Genomic DNA, 26,017 nt, shown 5'->3' with positions numbered 1-26,017 from the left:
TTACTCTTAGTCCTTTATGTTTTTGATTACAGTTAGTTTAATTTTAATTGTAAGGCTTATATTGTGACTGTGTATATCTCAACTTCTTTCAGTTGTATGAGCAAAAATTGAGGGCAACCAGGAAAGTCAGTGAGCTCCTCAGTCTGCTCTTGTATTTGCTTTCCTGAAATTTACAAGATTTATAAAATCACTCATGGAAAATACTCAAGATATTTTATGAATGATTTGCTTTTGGTGTCTTGACAATGACTCCTAAAAGTATATTCACTGATAAGATTGGCAGTGAATTTTATCATCTTTGGTAAATGATCAACTTGAAAATCAAGATTTGATTAGTACCTGCTTTGTATTTTGGAAGAATTTTTGTTTTCCCACTCTGAGCCATTGGATGGGAGAAAGGTAAATGACAGTCAAGAAATATTTTTCCTGAATACTTAAAGCCCGTGACTTAATCTTTCTCTGTCTCAAATAAATAGTTTCTATTGCAGTATCAGTAGATTTGCTATCATGTAGTTTTGTCTAAAAGTGAGTCTTCTTTATTTGATGAATAGTATTTTATTTTTTGTTTGTGTACCAAGAGGAGTGCTTATCATGATGCAGTTTGGGCCCTGACCACTAATGTTAAATAAATGCTCACCGTTCACTTATGGTAGTCTCTAATCTGTTCTTTTATAATGTTGTCAGAAGAACAGTTTTTTATTGTATATTAAAAACTTTCCTTGCCTCCATATCCTGCAGTAATCAAATTTCTTTAGCATGGCTTTCAAGAGCTTCTAGAATTTGACCCTAATATTCCTTTCTAGCTTTTTCCTCATTACTTTTCTATTTATGTTTGTTATATTCAATATAGTTTACTTAGATTTTTTTCTGACCAAACCATATTTTTTCCCGTCTTTGACTGTTTGGGATGCCCTCTTTTCCTCCTCTCCTTATCTATGAAACTTTTGTTCATTTCAAAAAGATTAGCTCAAATGTAGTCTTCATGAAACCTTGCTGAGTCATTCTAGTCAGAGTGATATGTCATAATTGATGTTGTTCATTTGGCACAGAATCATAATAAGAGACAGTGAGACAGTATGTGATATTTGAGTGTCTGTGTCCAAAGTGGGATGTAATGTGAGAAAATCAGAATTATTATTTCTGTTGCTGGTATTTCTTATCTCCTCACTACCAGTAAGCTTCCCTGCAGTTTTCATATTGTTTTTTATATGTACTGAAGATAGTATAATGACTGTTAATTATTTAAGATAGTACTATGATGTACAGTATTCACTAGGTTAGATATTTATGAATCAAAGGCAGGTTTACAATAAGCCTTGGAAATTTAGATTGTTCTTGTTTTGTATGCATATGCAAAAGAAATTTTAATTTGGAACCAAAGTTATTATTTTCATTGGATCTAAGCATTTCAGACTTATAATCCATCATGAATTTAAGTCTTAAAGTGCAATGAATGTTTTGTAAACATAGTAAAAATAGTCACTAATTTCATACCAGTATTTTCTCTCAGTGCCATGGATTTATTTAAAAAAAAAAGGTGGCGGGGAGGGATTTATATGCAGCTCCATTTATAACTGAGATATTTAGGAAATTTAAGATTTCAGTTAACTCTTTTATTTAATGATCTTCCCTGCTTTTTATTTTTAGGTTACTCATTTTTGTTTACCTCAACTTCTTCCATTGCTTAAACATACCACGTCGTATCTTCATGAAGTTTTTGAATTTTATGAGGAAATTCTTACATGTCGATACCCATATTCTTGTTTTAAGACTGTATTCATCGATGAGGCTTATGTTGAAGTGGCTGCTTATGCTTCCATGAGCATTTTTAGGTTTGTATGCAAATTCAAAAGGCCTAAATTAGGTTAATGATGTGAAGATAGGTTATTTCTTTTGTGATCAAATTTTTTTTAATTTATTTATTTAATTTATTTATTTTTGGCTGCCTTGGGTCTTTGTTGCTGTGCGCAGGCTTTCTCTTGTTGTGGTGAGCGGGGGCTACTCTTCGTTGGGGTGCGCAGGCTTCTCATTGCGGTGGCTTCTCTTGTTGCAGAGCACGGGCTCTAGGTGCACGGGCTTCAGTAGTTGTGGCTCGCGGGCTCTAGAGCATAGGCTCAGTAGTTGTGGCACACGGGCTTAGTTGCTCCGCGACATGTGGGATCTTCCCAGACCAGGGCTCGAACCTGGGTCCCCTGCATTGGCAGGCAGATTCTTAACCACTGCACCACCAGGGAAGCCCCTGTGATCAATTTTAAGATACAGTTTGAACCTTTTCCCTTCATTTTAGTTATGGTTGGCTTTGTAGAAAATCCAGTGTTTTCAAAATTGAAAAATGTAGAGAAGCATAAAGAAGAACATTTCAAAATAACCCAAAAGATTCATATTATCTTTATCCGGAATTAACTGATACTAATTTTTTACATATGTGTTTTTAGTCTCTTTTTGGCTTATGCATTAAAAACAAAAATGATACAAGTTACTATATGGGTATCTAGTGAGGTTTTTGTCCTAGCACTATTTAAAAATTTACTGATATCATCAGAAATTTGTATGCAAAAAAAAAAAAGAGAGAGAGAAAATTTTATTTCTTTTTTCTTTTACCCTCTTTACCTCCCTCCCTTCTTTCATTCCTTGAAAAGTGCCAAATTTAGAAGTTATATGTCTCAGGGTCAGTCATTTTTTTTGGGGGGTCTATTTTCTCATCTGTAAAATGGACATAATAATAGTGTTCTTGCATTCTTCAGAGTTGTTTAGACAATCTGATGGGTCAATGCATTTGAAAGTAAATAATATAGCACAAAAAATTAATAGTATTATTAGGAAAAGATTTTTGAAATTAGAAGAGCTCTTCATAAAAAGATTAGTGTCTGATTAACATATCAGTTTCTGATTGATGCTGCAACCCCCTACCCCCCTAAAAGGGTATTTATATTTTTCATGGAAATCAATGGGAAACATTACAGTCCTTGCTTTAAACAAAAGTTATTAAGATTAGGAGTTTCAACTAAAATTGTAAAAGCTCTTGGGGACAGTATTCTGGTTTTTCTCTTTTATGTGTTAATTAAATTCCATTATTTTAAAAGTGTGATTATTTTATTTTGATTGAATAATTATTTATTTCTTGGTTATAATGAGCTGTCTCTTCTTTTCAATGCCAGCACAAACCTGTTACACAGCGCCATGATCATAGATGAGACGCCTTTGACTAGAAGGTGTTTAGCCCAGTCCTTGGCCCAGCAGTTTTTTGGATGTTTCATATCCAGAATGTCTTGGTGAGTAATTTCAAAGTTTACAACTACTGAGAAGAAGAATCAGGAAAGTTTATTTTTATTTTCTTTTCCTGCAGTGTAAGTTGAACTTTGTCCTAACTGCAGATAATTAACAGACACTATTATATATATTTAAAGAAAAGTAATCAGTATAAATTTCATCCTAAATTTTTGGCCGTGTCCTCAGTATATCAATAGAGTTAATTTTGTAAATTGCAATAAGAATAAGGTAAGAATTTTGATAACATCAGTTTCTTAAAGAACTAAATAAATACTGTAGATACAAGGACTTCAGTGTACAGAGAACTATAGTTACAATTCTGATGTCAATATTCAGTGCAATTGGTAATATTTAACGTAAAATAATGGTCCTCTACAATAGTGATGATGCTATAGGGATTTTTCCTGTTAGTTCCTAGATTTGTACTAATTTACTTGAAAGATGTGAGAAATAAAACACTTTTTATTTTCTTTTTTAAACTTGAGGTGAATTTGAAGAAATAGACAAAATTCCCTTAAGACTATAACTTATGATTATAATATATAGTATGTAAGTCTTGGTGTCTTTTTCTTTCTTTCTGGAGGGGAAAGGGTGGAGGGTAAGACCTCTTGATTTGTAATTTTCCCAAGACACATAGTTTCATTAAAGGATAGTATCTGGAACATGATAGACAAAATGTTTTAATGAACGAATGAATGAATGGATAAACATACGAATAAATAAATGAATGAAAGGTGTCATTGCCTTTCCACTTAAGAAACTAAAAAATAAGTATTTAAACTTGAGGTCTTAGGATCTCACTGATAATTATGCATGGGATTGATAATAAAAGAATGTGGACTTTTAAGAATTGAGCAGTATTGGGCTTCCCTGGTGGCACAGTGGTTAAGGATCCGCCTGCCAATGCAGGGGACCCGGGTTCGAGCCCTGGTCCGGGAAGATCCCACATGCCGCGGAGAAGCTAAGCCCGTGTGCAACAACTACTGAGCCTGCGCTCTAGAGCCCGCAAGTCACAACTGCTGTAGCCTGCGTGCCTAGAGCCCGTGCTCCGCAGCAAGAGAAGCCACCACAGTGAGAAGCCCATGCACCGCAATGAAGAGTAGCCCCCGCTCGCTGCAACTAGAGAAAGCCCGCGCACAGCAACAAAGACCCAACGCAGCCATAAATCAATCAATCAATCAATCAATCAATCAATCAAAAAAAAAAAGAAAAAGAATTGAGCAGTATGGTCCTGGCTATGTGCACGTCTTTCCTTAGAGGCAGACAGTATGGGCAGACTTGGGTATAAGGGAAGCAGCACTGCCAGAGCAAAGCACAAACATAGGTACCTTGAAACAAGAGGATAAAGCAGTCTTATAATTAAGTTGATGCCAGATGTGAAGAAGGTACAATGAATGGAGAGGTAGAATTCAGCCAGAGGAAGTGGGAAAACCAAATGGTTTGATAACTTTCATTTTCTTTAAGAAGGCAGAGAAGTACATGCTAATGCTTGTTTTGTTACCCTCTTTGGCCTTTGGCCAAAAATATCTGAAGAATTTTTATTATTAAAATAATAAAATTTATTATATTTTATTTATATTAAAAATACATAAAATGATGTATTATTATTTGACATTTTGCTTAGGTCTGATGAATGGGTATTGAAGGGAATCTCAGGCTATATTTATGGTCTCTGGATGAAAAAAACTTTTGGTGTTAATGAATATCGCCATTGGATTAAAGAGGTAAAAGCAACTAGATCCATTATCCACTTAGAAGTCAATAAGACATGTTAGTGTTCTCCAGATTTTCAAGTCATGTGTCCTTTATTTTTTAGTAACTATAAAATACTTATTGTCATTTGAAAGTCCCTGAGTTTTTCCAGCAAAATGAGAATCATTTTACAGAGAAAGACTAGTGGTCTATTTTATCTGCTTTCCATTGTCAGTGTTGGCCTCCAAAGACTTTTTTGCTAAGAACGAGAATATTTAAGCTCCTTAAACATAAAGTTAGTTGTTAGATATATTCCAGCTCCTCATAGTAGTCATTTTTAATGTAATTTTGTGCTTTCCGAATTGGTTTAGGCTTAGAACCTAGATTCTGGAGTCAGTTTGCTTTTCATTTTGCTTCATACATTCACAAGCTTTATTTATGATTTTGCTTAATCTTTCCAAGCCTCTTTTGTATAAGGAGAGTAAGTAGTAGTAGTATCTTCTACTACTAGTAGTATCTACTGCTACTACTAGTATGGACAGGGATTGTGAGACGTTATACATGTAATGTGCGTAGTGCCTAGGTCATAATAAGTACTTATTATATGGTGGCTAGTCCTTCAGTGTATTTATGTTCTCTGTCATTTTCACATCTTTTCCCATTATTTAAAGATTTGGCCAAAAAGAGAAAGTCAGTTGTATTTTGCCTAGCCCATTCTATTCATATACATTTTAATCATATCATGTTTATCTTCTCACCTCTCAGGTGGAAAAATTTCAGCCTTTAATAGCCTCATTAAATAGACCCCCTCTATCCTCCTTCTTTTCTCATTTTATATACCTTCACCATCTAAACCTAAACTTAAGTAAGCCAAAAAGTAATTGCAAAAGATTTCAAATATCGAGAACTGTAAAAGATTCGTACATCTAGAACTGAAGAGTCCATTTTTAATTTCAAAAACTTAGTGTTTCAGGCACTGTTACAAACATTTTATAAATAGTAACTATCTTAATCCTCCTAACTACTCTGTTATTATTTGCATTTTACAGATAAGGAAACTGAGGCACAGAGAGGTTAAGTTATTTGGCTAAAGTTACACAGCTAGTGAGTAGTAGAGCCAGGATTCAAACCTGGCTTTTAACCACTTCATTATGATTTTTACCACTTCTCTGTACTGCTTGTATGTTACTTAAACTAGTCATGAATTTCCAGCACAGTTGTGTTGTCTTTTTTTCCACTTAAACTTTTATTTTTTCATTTTGATCTGAGCCATATTAAAGAAAACTAGAGAAGTTTTAAAATTCTAGATCCTGACATAATTTTATCCCTATTTGTTTTTACTTGCTTAACTCCTCCACCAGAAACAAAATACAGAGAAAGAAGAAATAAACTTGGAGAACAGGTCAGAGAGGTTGAGGAGAGCCATTAGGAAAAGTTGCCAGGCAACTGGCCAGCCCTAAAGTCACAAAGTAGAGAAGGCTTTTTGGCTCTATCATTCAGCCAGTTGTGTAGTCTGCTTTGTTTATAACATAAACTACCCTTCAAATACATTTCATTTATTTTCAGAAATTTACATTCTGATTCCAGCAAATTGGAAACCACAGTTGAATTCTAAAATTTGATATGTAAAATAATTTTCACTGACCCCTATTTTTATATCTTTTTAAGGAGCTGGACAAAATAGTGGCGTACGAACTAAAAACTGGTGGAGTTTTATTACATCCCATATTTGGTGGAGGAAAAGAGAAGGATAAGTATGTTTATTGTTCAGAGATACTACACACCTTGTTTTGTGGGATTAGTCTTTTAGAATCACTTGTATGTGTATCGAGGCCCACACAGGCCAAAGAAGTGGTAATAATGGTCTGTAGTAATACTGAGCTCACAGACATTGGTAGTATTCTAATTACTCCTTTCATTACTATTGCATGTGATGACTGTAAATGGATTTAAACATTAAAAAAAGACTAAAAATAATAAAGCTTTTTTCTTTTTCATGTTAATTTCCTAATGCTAATATATCGTACTATTCTCGTAAATGTTTAAAAATAATAGAAAAGGCTAAGTAGATGATTTCAGCATCAACACATCCTACCTATACCTGTTTATCTGAATGGTCAGCTACCTAGACACTTATTTACTCTTTCCTTTTTTCCCTCTTTCCTTTTATTTCCCTCTTTCTCACTTTCCTTCTTTTCTTTCCCTTTCTATTTTTTAGCAAGTCACTGAGACAACCACTTACAACAACATAATGGTACTAGCAGGGATTCTTATTTGTTCTAGGGTCCGTGAATTCCGTAAGGGAATATGGATTGAATTGGATGGGAAAGTTTTTCTGTATTTTTTACTCACCATTAACTGAAATTTTATATTTCCTTTAATTATGACTGTAGGTAACAGACAGTGCTTTGACTTTGTCAACAGTAGAAATCATGGATGTTTTCTTGTCACATTTTAATTGTTAGCAAGTATCTTGAAATATTCTTTGCACTCATTACCTTAAAGTTACTACAGTAGACCACTGCTAGATCTTGTTATTTAATGCATTAATAAATTAGCACATATGTTGGTAATGTCATAGTTTTAAAAAATATTTTGATAACTGTATTTCATTATAATTGGTTTCCTTTGTAAACCTGTGTATTTTATTGTGCACATTTAAAAGCAGTTTTTTCTGTGGTCCGTAGGATTAACCAGACTACCCAAGTGTCTAAAAGTACAACAAAGGTTAAGAAACTGCAAGTTGTATAATCAGTAGTCTTTTCTTTGGTGGAAGCATGGTCACTGAGACAAGATTAAGTCAGTGGGAAGGCATAGGAATTTGGAGTTAGACAGACTTGGATTTTTGTAGTTACTGATTTTTGTGAGCCTAGAAAATTGTGTAACCTTTGTGAGTGTGTGTGTTTTAATGTGTAAAACAACAGTGACGATCCATCTTAACCATGTTGGTTGCCAGGGTTACTTGAGATAAAGCTTTATACATAGTACGCACTCATTAAAATGGTAGTTCCTTTCACTTTCTTCTCTTGACTGTCTGCTATATGGCAGTTTCCCAGCATATAATTAGAGCATTCCCATTGTGTGTAAATAATTATTTACACTAAATGCTTTTACCTTTGTTCTGTCCATTTATTTAGTTCCTTTTGTATGTTTGATTTTCAAAATTTATGTATAAAAGCAACACATGAATGCATGCTCTTTGAAGAGATTCAAAACAAGACAGTTCCAGAAGCATGTGGAGTAAAAAGTAAAGGATCTTTTTTAGCCCTCTTACCACTTCTCACTCCCATCACTTCCTCTCCTTGGAGATAACCATGATTATAAATTTGATATATTGTCTTCCAGACCTCTTGTTTTTTTCTGGTCTTTATTTATGTGTATATGGCAGTTACAAAGTATAATTTAGTCATGCGTGTTACTGTGTACTTCTCTTTTTTTAAAAAATTAACCGTATCTGTATTTTGGCAAGCATTCCATGTGACTGTACATGAATTTCCTTTGTTCTATTTATGTGCTATATAGTATTCCATTATACCTTGGAATTTATTTAACCTTTTTCATATTGCTGTCCATAAGCCCAGAAGTAATAAGTAGAGTATAAAAGTAATTTTTCAAATATCAAATTACAAAATTTTATATTTCAGTATGCCATGCTTTTTAAGGAGTGTAATGACTATTCTTACACATTGATTGTGAGAGTGTAATTTGGTACACTGATTTGGAAGGGTAATTTGTTAGTACCAATCAGAATTTTAAAATGGGTAATTTTTAGATTCAGCAATTCAACTTCTGAGCATGTTATCATATAGAAATTATTCTTCTAGATATTTGCCATACAGAAATACCTGCACATGTATGAAAAGATAATCACTGTAGCATTATTTGAAATAATAAAAAAGTGTAAACACCTTAAATGTTCATGTATGTTGTAAATATTTTCCACAGACTGTACTTATCTTTTAATTTACTGATGATCTCTCATGTCAGAATTTTTAATTTTTACATAGTCTGGTCTTTATGTCCTCTGGATTTTATATTTTTCCTTGTGAAGATTTTTCCCACCCCAAAATTATGAAAAGAAATTTTTTTCCTTTATTTTCTTCTAGTACTTTTATAATTGTTTTTGTTTAAGATATGTAATCCATCTTGAATGTTTTTTGTGTATGCTTTAACTTGGGGATATTGATTGGAATTGCATTGATTGTATGGATGAATTTGGAAAGCATTGAAATATTTACACTATTGTGTCTTCCTGCCAGGAGGTTGGCATGTGTTTCTGTTCATTCCAATTTTCCTTTATGTCTAGTTAAGTTATTTTTAGATGTTTCCTAGTCTTCGTTGCTCTCATACTAAGGAAATTGCTGCGGTATTCCCATGAGGTTTTTGATTTATTGTCTTGATGTAGCTATGAAATTTATTGTTTATTTAATTCAAATTTGTTATATTAAACAAATCTGTTTATTTTTTTAGTCCAGCATCCCATCTACACTTTTCCATAAAGCATCCACATACGCTGTCCTGGGAATACTACACTATGTTTCAGTGTAAAGCTCACCTTGTGATGAGATTGATTGAAAATAGGATCAGTATGGAATTTATGTTACAAGTAAGTATTAAAGAACTTAACAATTGTAAAGAAAGATCTGTTCTATATGTATATAATCTGAATACTATTCTGTAGAATAGGAGTCAGGGCATCCAATTAGCTGTTTGCCCAGCAAGTAACCTGTTCTTTTTGTTGTGTTTCCTCAGATGTAGAGTGGGTATGAATACTTGACCCACTTAATGCAGGATTTTTATGAAGATAAAACTAAAATGTGAGGTTAAAAGTAAAACCTGTTTATGCTACGATTTTGTGTTTGGCATTATTTAGAATATTAAGGATGAAGTGCCATTTACAAATATTTTCAATAGAAAAAAGCAAATTTATCTAAAAGATGGTTATTTTTGCTATCGCTAAATTCTGCCATATGTTTTAAGCAAGTTTGGGCGGAAATAGTTGATATGTACTAGTTGAGGTAATAGAAGCCAGTTGTATTATAAATGCTCAGCTATTCTTTTTCCATTGATAATATTCTTAGAGGTAAGTGGAAAATAACTTTTTAGTAATCTTTTTTTAAATTTGCCTTAAAGTTAAGTTTCTTGAATCCTTCTGTCCTTTATCTTGCCTTTAAAGAACAGAAATATTAAATGAGATGTGGTCTGTAAAGAGCCGGTTCACTTCTTAGAGTGGGATAAATGCAAATGAGTGTTCTCAACTTCTTAAAGAATGTATAGTTCCTATGTAAAGCTCGTAGCACAATAGGTGTTGTATATTATTATAGCTCTTGAAAACACAGTATTCATTGTCTGGCCAGGATGTCATTAAAATTCAATTATATTTAGAGGAAGAATGATTTTATAGTCTGGCTGTTTAAATCTTTTCATGCTTCCATTGCTAATAGTCTTTAACTAAAACAATCAATGAAGTAAGATGTGAAATTGTTTTCTGTAATTGTCTATAATAAAGTTATAATGCAAAGTGGGAATAGTACAGAATTGCAAGCAATGTATATTATCTTATACAAACTAAATGATACTTTGATTCTTGCAGGTTTTCAATAAACTGCTAAGTTTGGCTAGTACTGCTTCATCTCAGAAGTTCCAGTCACATATGTGGAGTCAGATGTTGGTTTCCACATCTGGATTTTTGAAATCCATCTCGAATGTCTCTGGCAAAGACATCCAGCCTTTAATAAAGCAGTGGGTGTATCCTTTTCAATAGCAGTTCAGCAAAGGAGGGAAGGTTAAGTGCATAAGGGGGAGGAGGAAGAAAAGGGCTTTGCGGGATGAAAGGAGGTAAATAATAGTAGAAATAACCGGGAACTGTAAATCATTTCCTCTGAGGTGCCTACTAATTATTGAGACACACATACATACACATGTGTATCTGTAAAATTTGGCATATTTTAAAGTACCTTTTAGTGTGTGAGTATAGCAATAGGCTTGATGGTGAGGGAGGTAAATAATCCACCAGACAGGCCTGTAGGACTACTTGTAAGATGCAGTGGTCCGGTGACTTTTAGATGTGGTTAGAGGTTGGCACAATTTGGTGGTATCTTGGAACTTTTCAGTTGTTACATTTTTTTCATTTCAAAGCACTATATTAATAACCCAGTAGAGTAGTTTTGCTTCTTTCAAAAAAACTAATTTCTTAATGTTTCAGAATTTCTTTTTAAATCTGGGGAAACATTTTTCACAAGAATTTTGAATACTTTGCCACCTGGTTTACAGTGGAGTATGCTCTTAAGCTTTGAACGGGGGGAATGCATTTGAAAATTATTACTACCCTGATGAATAATTTATTTTGTTTAGTACGTATTTATTTTAGTATGCAAAAATTCCTTTACAATTCTTCAGAGACCAGAGCGGAGTGGTAAAATTTTATGGAAGTTTTGCCTTTAATAGAAAACGAAATGTCTTGGAATTGGAAATAAAACAAGATTATACATCTCCTGGAACTCAGAAATATGTGGTAAGTTTTTTTTCCAAAATGGCCTTCTGCACTGCTTTCTCGCCAGTTTAAATAAAGGAAGGGTTTATGGGTGGGGAGCTGGTTGGAAGTTTCATAACGAGATTTTGTTTGCAAAGAATGAAATTGAGAAAACACCAAGTGTCAGGGAAGGGAGAAGAGGGCTGCTGATAGAGATCTTGGAGGAAACAAATTCTCCCTATTATCCCCACCTCTGGTACCAGCTGCCTTTCTGTGTCTCCACATGGAGGTCTTGTGTAGTGTTATTTTATATCTTGATATGTTTACCTGTACACATAAGAACACACATTGGTTTTTATTCTAGTACTATCTTTGAACAGTATGTTTCTTTTTAAAGGGACCACTTAAAGTGACAGTACAGGAGTTAGATGGATCCTTCAATCATACATTGCAAATTGAAGAAAACAGTCTTAAACATGATATACCCTGCCATTCCAAAAGCAGAAGGTAGGCATTGGATCATAACTATAAACTGCAGTCTCACAGATTAAAATGCCAAAATAAAAACCCTAATGTATACCTAATTTTTAAGTAGAGAACATGTTATCTAGTATTGTTTTTCCCCCTTTTACTTCAAGTTAGTATTACCAAACATTCTTTTTTTTTTTTTTTTTTTTTAATTTATTTATTTTTGGCTGTGTTGGGTCTTTGTTGCTGTGCACGGGCTTCTCATTGCGGTGGCTTCTCTTGTTGCGGAGCATGGACTCTAGGTGCGCAGGCTTCATTAGTTGTAGCACACGGGCTCAGTAGTTGTGGCTTGTGTGCTCTAGAGCACAGGCTCAGTAGTTGCGGCGCACGGGCTTAGTTGCTCCGCGGCATGTGGGATCTTCCCGGACCAGGGCTCAAACCCGTGTCCCCTGCATTGGCAGGTGGATTCTCAACCATTGCGCCACCAGGGAAGTCCCCAAACATTCTTTATTTGCTTTCTGTTCTTGACAACATTTGTATCCTTAGAATTAAATAATTAATTTTAAAATTTAGGTTTGAGAATCCTTATTTTGTAGGGACAGGGGGAGGTGGAATGGAAGTTTGAGTTTTTGGAGCCAGGAAAAATTCAAGACAAATCGCTTAGGCTCATTCTTACTAGTCTCATTTGATTAATATCTACAGAAAATATTGGGGAAATGATCATTGACTATAAGGAAAGTAGCTGAATACATATGTCACGAAAAGCCCCTGCATCTTCTTTATTATGTCTCCTTTACTCTCCCTTTTCTCTGTATCACCATGCCCTGCAAGAACATTCTTGATGTCTTTCAAAGGCACATTACCAGTTTACTTAAAAAATGTCCAATGGTTCATCTTTTATTTAATATATTTTTTCTTTATCACTTTTTTTATTTTTTAATTCAGCTATTAGCATATGCTCTGAACAGTGAAAGGAATGTGTAGTAATATCAAAATTTCAGGGACAGAAGTCTTATACATATGACTACACTTAGGTTGTCTCAGACAGACAAGAATGTCAGTTGATTTTGAAGGCGTTTAGAGAACTTGATTCTGAAATCTCTGTAATCATTCTCTGTGAAAATTCTTTCTTAGTTCAAAGTGAAATTCTTCTTTTTGTCCTGTCCACCTTTGAAATCGAGAACACCTGATAGCTACCCTTTTCATAACATTTCCTTTGTTTTGCTTTCTCTGTAGTAATAGCACGTCATTTATGTATCCTTTGGTGTGAGGAACATAAGAAGACTGTGCTCTCTTTTCCTATTTTGTCCTCATGTGACCATGCATTTAGTGTAGTGTCCAGTAGATTTTATGATTCAGGAGTAATTTGCATGGCAGCAGTTGCTTTTGTTTTGGCTTATCTTAAATCTTGTGCATATTACTTAATTATACACATTAATTACTACTGTTAAGATGTTTTGTAGTTTACACTTGCTTTATTTCATATAGGACAGCACCTTGCATGTACAGAACATGTTCAGAATTATTCATGTCTCATTTCAGGCCTGGTTATTTTTTCGTTTTTTTATAAAGGATTTCTTTATTTGGTAGATCTCTTATCTTTCTGTATAAAACTTCCAGGTACGAGTTCTTGGGAATATATATATGTTTTAAGTTAACATTTAATTGTATATTTCTGATTTTTGTTAAACTTTGATGAGGAAGACATTTTAATATCATTTACTACATTCCCTTCAGTTTCAAAATAGACAGGTTTTGTGGTGTTTAAATTCCATTTTCTATCTCTTCCTCCTTAGGATATCTTTCAACACTGTGAAATTCTTAATTTGAACTTCAGCTGTTCTTTATCTGTTTTCAGAATTGGAAATGTCACAATTTTCAGACTTACTTTTCCTTAAATGTAGGAATAAGAAGAAAAAAATTCCACTGATGAATGGAGAAGAAGTTGACATGGATCTTTCTGCAATGGAGTAAGTTAGTTACTTAAGTTTAAGGATATAACATTTTCTGCATTCTCATTTGTCTTGTAATATATTTACATCTAAAAGTATGTAAATGTCCTGAAATTAGTGCTTTTAATACTTTTAGAAGGCAATAAAAACCTTATGTTGAAAACAAATTTTAACATAAAATTATAATTAATCAAAGAGAAAAGTAAATCTAGCCTGGCCCAGGTGAAATTCAGAGGAAGTAGCCTTGCATTAGCTTTCTTGCTTCCCTGGTGGCCTCTAGAGCAGTGCTTCTCAAACTGAAGTGCATGTAAGTCACTTGGGGAATCTTCTTAAAATTCAGTTTCTGACCCAGCTCTTCACTAGTGGGTCGTGATAGTTTGCATTTCCAGTGAGTTCTCAGATGTTATTGGTTTTCTTTGTCTTTGGACAAAGCCCCAGGGCACTTTGAGACTTGCTATGTTTGCGAAAAACAATTTAAATCTCATTGTAAAAATTTTGTGGTAATATTTATTGATTGACAGGCATTTTATTTTTAAATATAATGTAGCTCAGAGTTTATTTCGCCCATCCATATTGTGCCTGTGTATTTTTTATAAAACATCTGTAATTATTTACTAACTTGGTTACCAAATATCACTTCTATTTATTACACAGTTTATATAATCTTTCCATATTAAGTCCTTGCCTGTAGTAAGTACCCAGTAGTATTTGTTGAATTGAGTTTATATTTCAGGTGGTGTTCTTTGATAAGAGCGTTAGACTAGATTTTTAGGGTGGTTGCTTCTTTCTTTTTTGGCCACGCCCCAGGCAGCATGAGGAATCTTAGTTCCCCAACCAGGGATCGAACCCGAGCCCTGTGCAGTGGAAGTGTGGATTCTTAACCACTGGACCGCCAGGGAAGTCTCTAGACTAGATTTTTAAAACTGTTCTTGTTACTTTGAGAGGTGCATGAGGATAAATTTATGCTATACCTCTGAACTATGATTTCAGAACTTTCTGTTTGATAAAAATGATCATGAGTCTAGCATTTTTTTAAAAAAAAGTCAGCTAAACAAATTAATTTAATAAGAAATAAGTTTATCTGGGACTTCCCTGGTGGTCCAGTGGCTAAGACTCTGCACTTCCAATGCAGGGGGCCTGGGTTCGATCCCTGGTCAGGGACCTAGATCCCACGTGCCACAACTAAGAGTTCGCACGCTGCAACTAAGAGTTTGCATGCCGCAAGTAAAGATCCCGCATGCCACAACGAAGATCCCGCGTGCCACAACTAAGACCGGACGCAGCCAAATAAATAAATTAGTTAATTAAGAAAAAAAAAAAATAAGTTTATTTTAGTTACAGATTGATGTCTCATAAAGAGTGGCATTTATAGCCATTGGCAAGTATTAGACTTTAGGAAGTAAAATGAAGAAATTTGGTCCGATTTCCCCTTTCACATCATACAATCACTAATCAAAATCCCCAAATTAATATTTTCAGATGGATTTTTTTGTTTCAACAAGATCAATATAGGGGTTCCCTGGTAGCGCAGTGGTTAAGAATCCGCCTGCCAATGCAGGGACACGGGTTCAAGCCCTGGTCTGGGAAGATCCCACATGCCGCGGAGCAACTAAGCCCATGTGCCACAACTACTGAACCTGTGCTCTAGAGCCCGCGAGCCACAAGTACTGAAGCCTGCATGCCACAACTACTGAAGCCTGCGTGCCACAACTACTGAAGCCCGCGCTAGAGCCCACGCTCTGCAACAAGAGAAGCCACCGCGATGAGAGAAGCCCTCATACTGCAACGAAGAGTAACTCCCGCTCGCTGCAACTAGAGAAAGCCCGCGTGCAGCACCGAAGACCCAAAACAGCTGAGAATAAATAAATAAATAAATTTATTAAAAAAAGATCCATATAGATTAGACATTGTAAGAAACTTGAAATTCATATTAAACATAATGAGAAAATTGTCAAAGTGATTTTTAAAAACGAACGCAGTAAAACTGCATGGAGAAGGGAATCTGGTTAATAAATGCTGTGTTTTTATAAATATATGAAATTGAAAAAATAAATAAAAAAGAAAATTATATTTTCTTTCAGTGCTGATTCTCCTTTGCTGTGGATAAGGATAGACCCAGACATGTCGGTATTGAGGAAAGTAGAATTTGAGCAAGCGGATTTTATGTGGCAGTATCAGCTCCGCTATGAGAGGGATGTTGTGGCACAGCAAGAGTCCATTTTGGCCTTGGAAAAGTTCCCCACTCCAGCATCTCGGCTTGCCCTTACTGACATATTAGAACAGGAGCAGTGTTTCTACCGCGTGAGGATGTCAGCTTGCTTCTGCCTTGCAAAGGTGAGATTATGTACAGTAGAAAGAAAACAAGATGGCTGATGCATATTTTAAAAAAAACAAAAATCTCTGAAGGTGAATTAAAATTCACCGTAGTCTTTAATTTTACTTGGTGGTTGGTCTCTTGAAAGCTTTTGCCAAATGCTTTTAACAAGGCTGATTTGAAGAAACACGTTTTGACTTGAAAATAAATAATGCACTAAAATTTTATAATTATCAAACTGAAATTGAGAGTTTAAAACCAAAGAGAATTTTCCCATTTTATTGAATTGCCAACCAAAGAATTGTTAAAGCAAAGAATGTAAGAAATTCCTTAGTTTGAGTGATATTTTATATTATAGTACATGAAATCAGTTCATCTTAATTATCCTACTGTGGTGGTGATTTCTTGTTGGTTTGAGCTTAGTAATCAATATTAGGGATATGGAATTTAAAATGATAAGTTCTATTATTTAACGTACTAGAAAAGTTAATTTATTAAGAAAACTACATATTTTTCTTTAGATACAAAAAAAAAAAAAACCTGAAGGTAGAACAAATGAAAGCCAGAAAATGCAGATAAATATTTGGCCAGAAATACTGGGTTCCAGGTATTTAAAAAGCATATTGGTACTAGGTTCATTCCCATATAGTAGCTCTCTTGCCTTCCTCCCTGCTAAATCCACTTGTCCAACATTTCAACAGATTATAATGGTTTAGATTTGTTTTATCTCTAATGCTAACTAGTGAGCAGTTTGATTCCTACATCTACTCAGATATATGAGGGAAAATGTGATTTTCTTTGATAATCATCTGCTAAGGATGTAATTTCATTGCTCCTATAAAGTTCTTCGTGATTCTCACATGCTAAATTCTTAGCAGATCCATAAAATTATAGACTTATTTAAAGTTAATTATAATTTCATTCTTTTCAGACATGATTTTTATAAACTCTAAAAGTATCAATAGCAAGATGTGGATTTTTTTGTAAAGTGTTCTTACAGACTTAAGTGGTAGCACTGTACTTGCTTATTTTTAAATTAGGGTAGATTTAAAAGCTTTATTTAAAATCCATGGTGATGTTTCTATCTGATAAATTTAAAACATTAGAACTGCATCTGCCTAAATGGACAAAACTTACTCAGAATTAAAAGTCTTTGCAAGCAAGTTTTCTTAAAACATAAAACATAAGAGTGCTCCAATTTAGAAACTAACCTGTAGAAAACAGTTACAAGTGTACATAAGAATTTTAGGGGGGGTAGAGTTTATATATATTTATAAATATATAAATATATTTATATACATTTTCTTGGAAATGATCATGAGAAGCTAAAATGTATTAAATTTCTAAGAACTGAAATTGTTAAAAATGAATCCGATTGTATTGATAACTTTTAGAAAGCTATTTTATTTATTTAAAAATATGTTTTCCATGATGATGGAAATTACTTCATTTTCTAATTATTTGCAGATTGCAAATTCAATGGTGAGCACATGGACAGGACCACCAGCCATGAAGTCACTCTTTACTAGGATGTTTTGTTGTAAAACTTGTCCGAACATTGTGAAAACAAACAACTTTATGAGCTTTCAAAGTTACTTTCTACAGAAGGTACATTTTCCCTTCTCGTTTTCTTATGATTGTTTTTTGCCAATATCTGTATATCTCAGTTTAACCTGGGGACTCTTCAAATATTATTTACTTTCTTATAAATGATTTTGTCTGTGTTCTCTTTTTGCTTCTAAAATGTTTTCCAAAGTTTCAGTTGTTCATTAATTTTATGAACTGTGTGTGAGTAAGTCACTGTCCATATTAATACTAAAGTAAGTAGAAATGGCTAATTTGACTTTCTGGTTGGTTACATGGGGGATGGAAGCATGGGTGAGTCCTCCTGATGGCCATCCTTGTAGGATGTGGGCAGCATTTCTGAGTCGGAGACAGTACAGCACGCAGCTCTAGTTTCAGTCCCAGCTCTGCTGCTCATGAGCACTTTGCAAGAGGACAAGTTTCTGAACTCTCTAAGCCTCAGTTTACTCAACTGTAAATTTATCTTTTTTTAGAATTAAATAATATCAAGCCTGTGAAGTATTTCACACTATATTTTTATCAAATAGCAAGTTTTTTACAAATGGTAATTTAGAAAGTGGTGGTGTGATGGAGTCGCTGTTTTAGGAAGTGATGTGGGAATGGCAGGGTGGTCAGCATTGGGGCCATTTGGAAATCATTTGTAAAATATTTTGAGTAATTTAATAATGAAGGCCCAGATTAGATGAACTAGATTGAACTAGAAGGAGGAGTAAAGTTGAAGTAGAAAAAAACTAATGAAGTCTATTCTTTCATGATTTGGTGTTGAAGAGTGTGAGAAAGGTGACATGTTGAGGATAAAGCAAGGCTGAGAAAGGACATTTCAGGTTTTGTTCTGTATAGAGGGAGAAAAAGCTTGAGGCATGTTTGGCACAGAGAAAGGAACCAGTGGAGAAGCAGAGATGAAATATTCATCTCTTGGGAGCAAGTAAATATAAAAAACCTAAGATAGAGCAAATTCTGAAGTTATTTGTAGTGGGTGGGGACATAGTTGTGAGGTTAGTTTTAGAAAAGATAAGAACATTCCTTTTTCTGAGGCAGGTAGAAAGCAGATTAAAAGTAAATGAAATGGTAGATGTTGAGGGGAATGTTAAGCAAGGTGAGATTTGTATGTGATGGAAATGTGAAAAGAATTACCCAGCCATATTGAGACACATGCTGAGAGTGGAAGTCATGACATATTGGTAGTGAATTTCATCAGCAGAACAGATTCAGGAGATCTGGGTTTGGGGAAAGCCAATATTGGTGTGATCAAAGAAGTCTGAGGCATCCTGTTATTTTAAAGAACCGAGCATTTCATAGTACTTGAACATGTTGCTCAGCTGTCTATTGCCATTTCACTAGTGTATGGTCTGGAAGCAAGTTAATTTCTGTGACTACCGAATATGTCCCCTTCATTATGCCATTGTGCTTCCATATACCTGAGAAGATCAATATTCAGATTGGGAGTTGTGATCCATTAATGAGGGGGGTAATGAAATCAACTTGGAAGTTTTTTTTTTTTTTTTTTAATAAAACAATAGGCAGTATCAGAATGTGACACATGAAATAAGGGTAGGTGTAAGGTTTTTTTGGTTTTATTTTTTACTTTGTATACATGACATATAGTGTGTGTGTGTGTGTGGTTGGGATGTAAATGTATTTCTTACTGTGGGTTACAGTCAAAAAAATTGGAAAAGCAGTGCTTTTAGACTAGTTCACCTTTCACATAATACTTCTAGTGGCAGAAAAGAGAGAGAGAGGATTAGTGCTTAAATCAAATTTAAGTCCTATTTCTATGGAAAAAAACCTTTCCCTCAGTTCTTACAGCATTAATAATAACTATTGTAACACTGACCGTCCCCTTGCTTCTGGTCCTTCAAGCAAGCAAAGGAGCCATGCTACTTTCTGTCCCCCAGTTTAGAGGGAATAGTTACTTTGAATCAGAAGACGGGGTAGTCCAAATCTCTCTGTGTACTGGGGACTGTGATGTCTATTTGTCTGTAGTTCTGCCTTGAGTTTGAATAGCTTGGTTTTACTGGTAGAGGTTACCACTGTGAGTCAGGCTTCTACTTCCTGAGAAAAGTTGCCTATGAAAATTTGGAAAGGAGAAAGTTAAGCTGGATTTTAGATAATTTACCATTTTTCCTTAGGCTGAGCATGGGGTGGTGGTACTGGAGAATCAGTGTCTTCTCAGACTGGTGATTGAACTCTACTGTCTGCCTGCCACATGCCTCCAGCCACTGTATCCGTTAATCCTGAAAATGGTTGTGAGGAAACTAGACTCCTGCTCAGTAAGCAACTAGCTATAATACTCCATCTTACTAGGTAGTGGAGTCGAAGTTGAACAATGGTCTTATCTAATGTTAAAGCCCATACCTTGTCCCTTGTAAAACACAGAACTGAATTTACATTACACATACCTCTTCTAACAAATGGGCTACAGAGTGTATCCAGTTATGCAGCTTTCCCCTTGGTTTCCTACTCAGCTCCTTTGTTAGCATGTTTGAGACATGTTCCCAGTGGGAGGGGGTAGGAGTCGGTGGGGGTTGGGGTCCATCCAGATACCTGTGTCAGCCCCAGAGTAACCCTGTTTCAGCATATACTTCATTGAATTGTAGTAATGAAAATTAAAAAAAAATTTTTTTTGTAGACTATGCCAGTTGCGATGGCTTTATTGAGAGATGTTCATAACCTTTGTCCCAAAGAAGTCTTAACATTTATTTTAGACTTAATCAAGTACAATGACAACAGAAAAAATAAGGTAAGATACCTTAGTATTATAAAAGTAGCCAGTGATATTTTGTTTTTAAAGAAATATTTAGACTGTGAAATCATTGTTGTGTCAATTATACTTGAAATTTCTAGAGAAAGAAATACACAAACATGATTTATTATAATAATCAGTAGATGAAAACCAAGATAACTTGGTTTTTAAATGTTCCTTATACCTGTTATAACGTGGAGATAGAAGTACATCAAATTTTGGGAACTCAGCTAACTTTTGTTTTGATGAAGTCTGACAGCCCAATTTTATTTTTATTCCTTTTTTCTTTTATCAAGTGATACGCAGAAAACAGTTCCTCTTGGGATAACTTGTTCATTGATGAATTTGACTTTTTTCTTTTTTACCATTATGTGTGTTTTATTCGTTTATTTAGTAAATAGCTATTGAATGCCATGATTCAAAAGCTATTTCACCTTACTTGTTATCATTCTAACCATCAACAAGTGTTTTTGAGAATATATGCTATGCTAGGCGGTACACCACGTTACATAGAAAGAATGCATGGTAGTTGCCATCTGGAATTTCATTTAAATTAAACATCTATCGAAGAACTGCTGCATATCACAGTCTGATTCTGGGGCCTCAAGGATTCAGCCTAATGGGGAAATCAGACAAGTAAACAGGTTTTGCATAACTGCTAAAGTGGAGGTATGTATACACAAATTTCTAGGGAGATTCAGAGGAAGTAGTGCCTTCTTCCAAGGGTATAGAGAGGCACTCAGGGAAGTTTTGTACATAAGATGTGACCCTCGAGCTGAGTCATAAGCAATAGGATTTTCCCAGTCTGAGTAGGGCCTGTCTAGGAAGGTTACCCCAAGCAGAAGGAACAGCACATATAATGACACATGTAACTTGTAGGATAAGTTGAATTCATGAGAAGTTTAATAAAACATTACAACAGTAAAAAAAAAAAAGTCACAAGTGGACCTCCCTGGTGGCACAGTGGTTAAGAATCCGCCTGCCAGTGCAGGGGACATGGGTTCAAGCCCTGGTCCAGGAAGATCCCACATGCCGCAGAGCAGCTAAGCCTGTGTGCCACAACTACTGAGCCTGCGCTCTAGAGCCCGCGAGCTACAGCTACTGAGCCTGCGTGCCACAACTACTGAAGCCTGTGCGCCTAGACCCCGTGCTCCGTGACAAGAGAAGCCACTGCATTGAGAAGCCCACTCACCGTGACGAAGAGTAGCCCCCGCTCGCCGCAACTAGAGAAAGCCTGTGCGCAGCAACGAAGAACCAGCGCAGCACCAACGCAGCCAAAAATAAATAAATAAATAAATTAATTAATTTTTTAAAAGTCACAAGTATTTTATTTACAAATGGTGATTTATAGTGAAAATCAAGAAGGCAAAATTTTCCTCTTTAAGTCAGTAGGGTAACATTCAAATGATTTAAGAGTCCTTAAATTAGTTCTTTAAAAGAATACATTATAGCTGATACACTTTTTCTTTACATTTTTGAATATTGTTAAAGAAGTTTTTGTAAGATTTTTTCCTTCCTAATCTGCTGGTTTGTTTTGACTTTCACTTATAGTATGCTTTCTTCATCTACACGTGAATTTCTTTTATTTGAAGATATAATTGTCTTTAGTTAAGACTAGCATACATCTTAATCCCTGAAGATATTAAGGACAGAATAAATGCAAATAATAACAACAGTAATAATAGCTAGTTTTTTGTATGTTCCATGGCCTGTACCAAAACTTGATTAATATGATCCTCATCAGACCTCTGAGATAGATACTGTAATTATCTCAGTTTCCATTTGAGGAGATAGACGCTAATAAAAGCTAACAGATTTACTCAAGGTCATATATGCGGTAGGGCCAGGAGCGAAACCCAGATTTGTCTGATATCAAAACTTAAAAATTATGGTTGAGAGAAAAAGATTTTGTTGTTATTTAAAGATTTGCAGATTAATGGATTAAAACTGGAAGAAAAGATGTGATTGGATGGTGCCTAAGAATATTTCATTGATTTTCTTATGTTTGTTTTTAAAGTACTTCACTTCCAACCACTAATGATTTGTCTCTGAGGGCTTTGGTTAAGCATATTTTTTTAAAAAGTTTCACTATATAAAGTTATTTATTTATTTAGTTTTCACGTAACTGGAGAATCATTTCTATTTTTGTTAAATAATAAACTTACTTAAAACCAATATTTTTAGACTTAAAATTATTTTCACTGGTATAAATATTGTGAAGTTAACTATCTTTTGGACTATATAAAATTATAAAGTGCATGAGAAGAAATGAAAGATTTTTCTGCGATTAAGATTAAATTAGAAATACAGAACATTAAATGCCAAAAAGAAGTTGGGATTTGGGGGTGGGGAGATATTTTTTTAAATTTTAACATCTCATGAATTGGGCAGGAGCATTAAATTCAATATTCTAGATAACTTAGTTTTCAAGAAGACTAAAATTAAATCCCTTTCAAGCCTGGTTATTAGCCATTTTATATGAAAATCTTTTATATATACACATGAATTTCCAACATATATTTCTAATAAATCATATATACATTTATGAAATTTGTCTTCTTAAATAAGTATGCAGGACATGGGTTGAACTATTCCTGATACCAAACGATCATTGTTAAAAACTTCAGTCCGCCTTTGCTGCAGTACGTTGACGTTGATGCCTTCAGTTTTTTTTTTGTAGGAAGTTTTGCTGTATGTACTAAATGCCCCCACACCCCCCCAGTTGTGTTTCACAAATTATTTATTCTTCACTTGACTTTGGGGTGATCAGATAATCTAGCCTGTTCGATTAGGAGTATAGTGTCTGTGAGAATTGGATATGGTCTGAGGGGTAAATGTTAAATATTTTGGTTTTTGTACTTCATCCACATCCCTGTCTCATTTTTAATTTCTGAGTTTATTCTGTGCTCTGAATACTTAGTTCAGAAACAATGGTTAAGTAAATGGTCTTTTGCTTTGTTAGCAAAGTGGTTATCAGAGGTAACAATGAAACTATAAAAATACTTGGAGAAAACCTATAAACATTATTTAAATGATCTCTGAATGCAAATGGCCTTTCTGAGTGTGAAACAAAACTTAGAAATCGTAGAGAAAAGGTTGACTGAAGTTATAGAGATTAATTTTTTTAATCATTAGAACAGTTTGAAAACAAAACTCGTCCATGGTGAATACTTGTGGAGTATTTTTTCTTTGGTTTTGTGTGTTTTTATGTGCCTTGTTTTTTTTCCTACCTGGTATTCAAACATAGGAGTGTTCAGGGACTGTGCCATTGTGTGTGTCGGTCAGAGGTTCTGGCTCCATGGTGGAAGTCAGAAGGGGCCAGGTCTTCTTCCTTTGTCTCCTGGCAGTTTGTTTTGCCACAGCATAATCCCTACACTGCTGATAGAAGTAATTAATTTGCTTGCTCCATGTTCAGATTTCTAGGCTAGAGCATCTGAGTTGCTGAGTTTAAATCAAACCACACTCAGATTGCTTTCAATAAATTGCTTCTCTGGGAATTGACTGGGATATGGATTTAGGAATTTTTATTTGTTTTTTTGGATGGTTTCCTCCCTTTTCTCTGCTTCTCTTGCTAGAACTCCTATTATTTGTATGTCATGTGTTCTACACCAGCCTTCCAACTTCCTTGTGCTTTCTTTCCTATTTTTTGCTCAAAATTTTAGGAGTTTTTTTCAATTTTATATTCCAATTTAATTTTTATTCTGATTCTCTGCATATTTCTTTCTTTTAAAAATGTATTATCCTGTTGGAAGGCATATCATTGGTTACTTCTCAGACAATATTAATGGTCGCTTTTGAATCTTTTTCCCTCTACTGGTTTTCTTTTCCTTGTATACTCTTATTTCCTCCAAGTCGCTTTTCCCACTTTGTTCTGGTCTCTCTTTATGTTAATGCTTTCTTCAGCTATCTGGTGACCCTTGGTTGGATGTTTTAGATGAGAATAGGCACTGAAATAGCTGATTTGAAGCTCTGTATTACCAGCAGGATTTGTGGACTGTGGTCTTCTCTTAGAGGAATCTGTCTAGATTACTATGAGAGTGTCTTACATGTAGTAAACATTTGTCACGTAAACTAATGTATTTCTAATTAGTAAACCTCTTTCACTCTTTTTTCCATTGTGTGACTCTATACAAAGGACGGAATTGAATACTAACCTGAAAACTTGCTTATGTTTTCAGATAAATTATGTTTTTAAGTTATCATATTTTATTTTATTAACTTTTGAATAGAAATGTAAATTCTGTTGTCTTCTCGTAATTATTTTTTGGCTTAGTTTTCAGATAACTATTATCGTGCAGAAATGATTGATGCCCTTGCCAACTCTGTTACGCCTGCAGTCAGTGTGAATAATGAAGTTCGAACTTTGGATAATTTAAATCCGGATGTGCGACTCATTCTTGAAGAAATCACTAGGTTTTTGAATATGGAAAAACTTCTTCCGAGTTATAGACACACCATCACTGTCAGGTATGATGATTCTTCATATTTGTTTCTTAAAGTTATTTGCTTTCATAATTATACGAGAAATTTATTTGCATAGAGAATTGGGAAATAAAGTATAAGAAAATAAAATCCTATATGATTCTACCACCCATGGATAAATTATTGCTATTTTGGAGAATGGCCTTCTAAATTTTTTCCTCTGGTAACTATATAAATTTTTAATTATTTGCCATATTGTATATATAGTTTTTATATTCTGCTTATATCATAAACACTTTCTCATGTCATCAGAAATTCTTCATAAGCATTGTATTTGATGTCTGCATAATCTTTTATCCCATTGGGTATAATTTAAACTCTATTATAGTTTATCCCTGTATTGTTAGGCTTCTTTTAAGATTTTTTGCTTCTGTCAACTTCTTTGTATGTATGACTGTCAACAAGTTCTGTCTATATCATAAGGAGTTTGCTAAAAAAAAGTTGATTTACCCATTCAACATTATGAACAGTTTCAACTTTCCATATATACTAGTGAATAAACTATATATGTATTACTGAAACTTTTGGAGAGAATACTTTAAGTTATATTTTATGCTAAATACATTTTTCTGAAGTGTGTTCCAGTTATAAGTATAATACCTGAAACTGAATTTCCAAAGTTTTGAAATTTGTTTTCTTTTAATAGGGTTTTTTATGGTCATGGCAAAAATTGAATGTTAAAAAATTAAAAAGTGGATTCAAATTACATTAATATTTCAGCTTACTGTTACGGATTAATTTCCAATGCCTTGGAAAAAAGTTTAATTTAGAATACTTTAACAAGAGTATTTAACTATAAATACTATTTTCCTAGTTGTTTGAGAGCCATACGAGTGCTTCAGAAGAATGGCCATGTGCCAAGTGATCCAGCTCTTTTTAAATCTTACGCAGAATATGGCCACTTTGTGGACATCAGGATAGCAGCTTTGGAAGCAGTTGTTGACTATACTAAAGGTAATGCTTTAGAAATATATGCCCATAATCATTTTACCAATAGAAAGAATTGTTTACCATTTACTATTTAGTTATTAGGGTTTTCA

General features: G+C 34.3%; 1 protein-coding gene across 11 annotated transcripts in view; it reads left to right on the top strand.

Moving 5' to 3' along the window:
• The window catches only part of TAF2 (TATA-box binding protein associated factor 2), an 82,438-nt gene that overhangs the window by 20,646 nt on the left and 35,775 nt on the right, over positions 1-26,017 (top strand). For 7 of the 11 annotated variants that reach the window (XR_014255832.1, XM_082434122.1, XM_082434115.1 and 4 more), the window contains 15 exons: positions 1,648-1,832; positions 3,159-3,272; positions 4,895-4,994; positions 6,631-6,716; positions 9,433-9,568; positions 10,556-10,710; positions 11,362-11,476; positions 11,832-11,941; positions 13,807-13,872; positions 15,936-16,188; positions 17,636-17,776; positions 19,882-20,022; positions 20,382-20,492; positions 24,769-24,962; positions 25,792-25,931. Coding sequence is in view for 10 of the 11 variants with exons in the window: in XM_082434122.1 (XP_082290248.1) it covers positions 1,648-1,832; positions 3,159-3,272; positions 4,895-4,994; positions 6,631-6,716; positions 9,433-9,568; positions 10,556-10,710; positions 11,362-11,476; positions 11,832-11,941; positions 13,807-13,872; positions 15,936-16,188; positions 17,636-17,776; positions 19,882-20,022; positions 20,382-20,492; positions 24,769-24,962; positions 25,792-25,931 (2,047 nt within the window). In the remaining variant the exon portion in view is untranslated. The remainder of the gene's footprint in view (positions 1-1,647; positions 1,833-3,158; positions 3,273-4,894; positions 4,995-6,630; positions 6,717-9,432; positions 9,569-10,555; positions 10,711-11,361; positions 11,477-11,831; positions 11,942-13,806; positions 13,873-15,935; positions 16,189-17,635; positions 17,777-19,881; positions 20,023-20,381; positions 20,493-24,768; positions 24,963-25,791; positions 25,932-26,017) is intronic. The other 4 variants (XM_082434118.1, XM_082434120.1, XM_082434123.1 and 1 more) reach the window with 2 other exon arrangements.

Source organism: Balaenoptera physalus (genome assembly GCF_965194825.1).
Source record: "Balaenoptera physalus genome assembly, chromosome: 17".
NCBI lineage: Eukaryota > Metazoa > Chordata > Mammalia > Artiodactyla > Balaenopteridae > Balaenoptera > Balaenoptera physalus.
The sequence above is the reverse complement of the archived record's forward strand: the minus strand, read 5'-3'. Positions and strand labels throughout refer to the sequence as shown.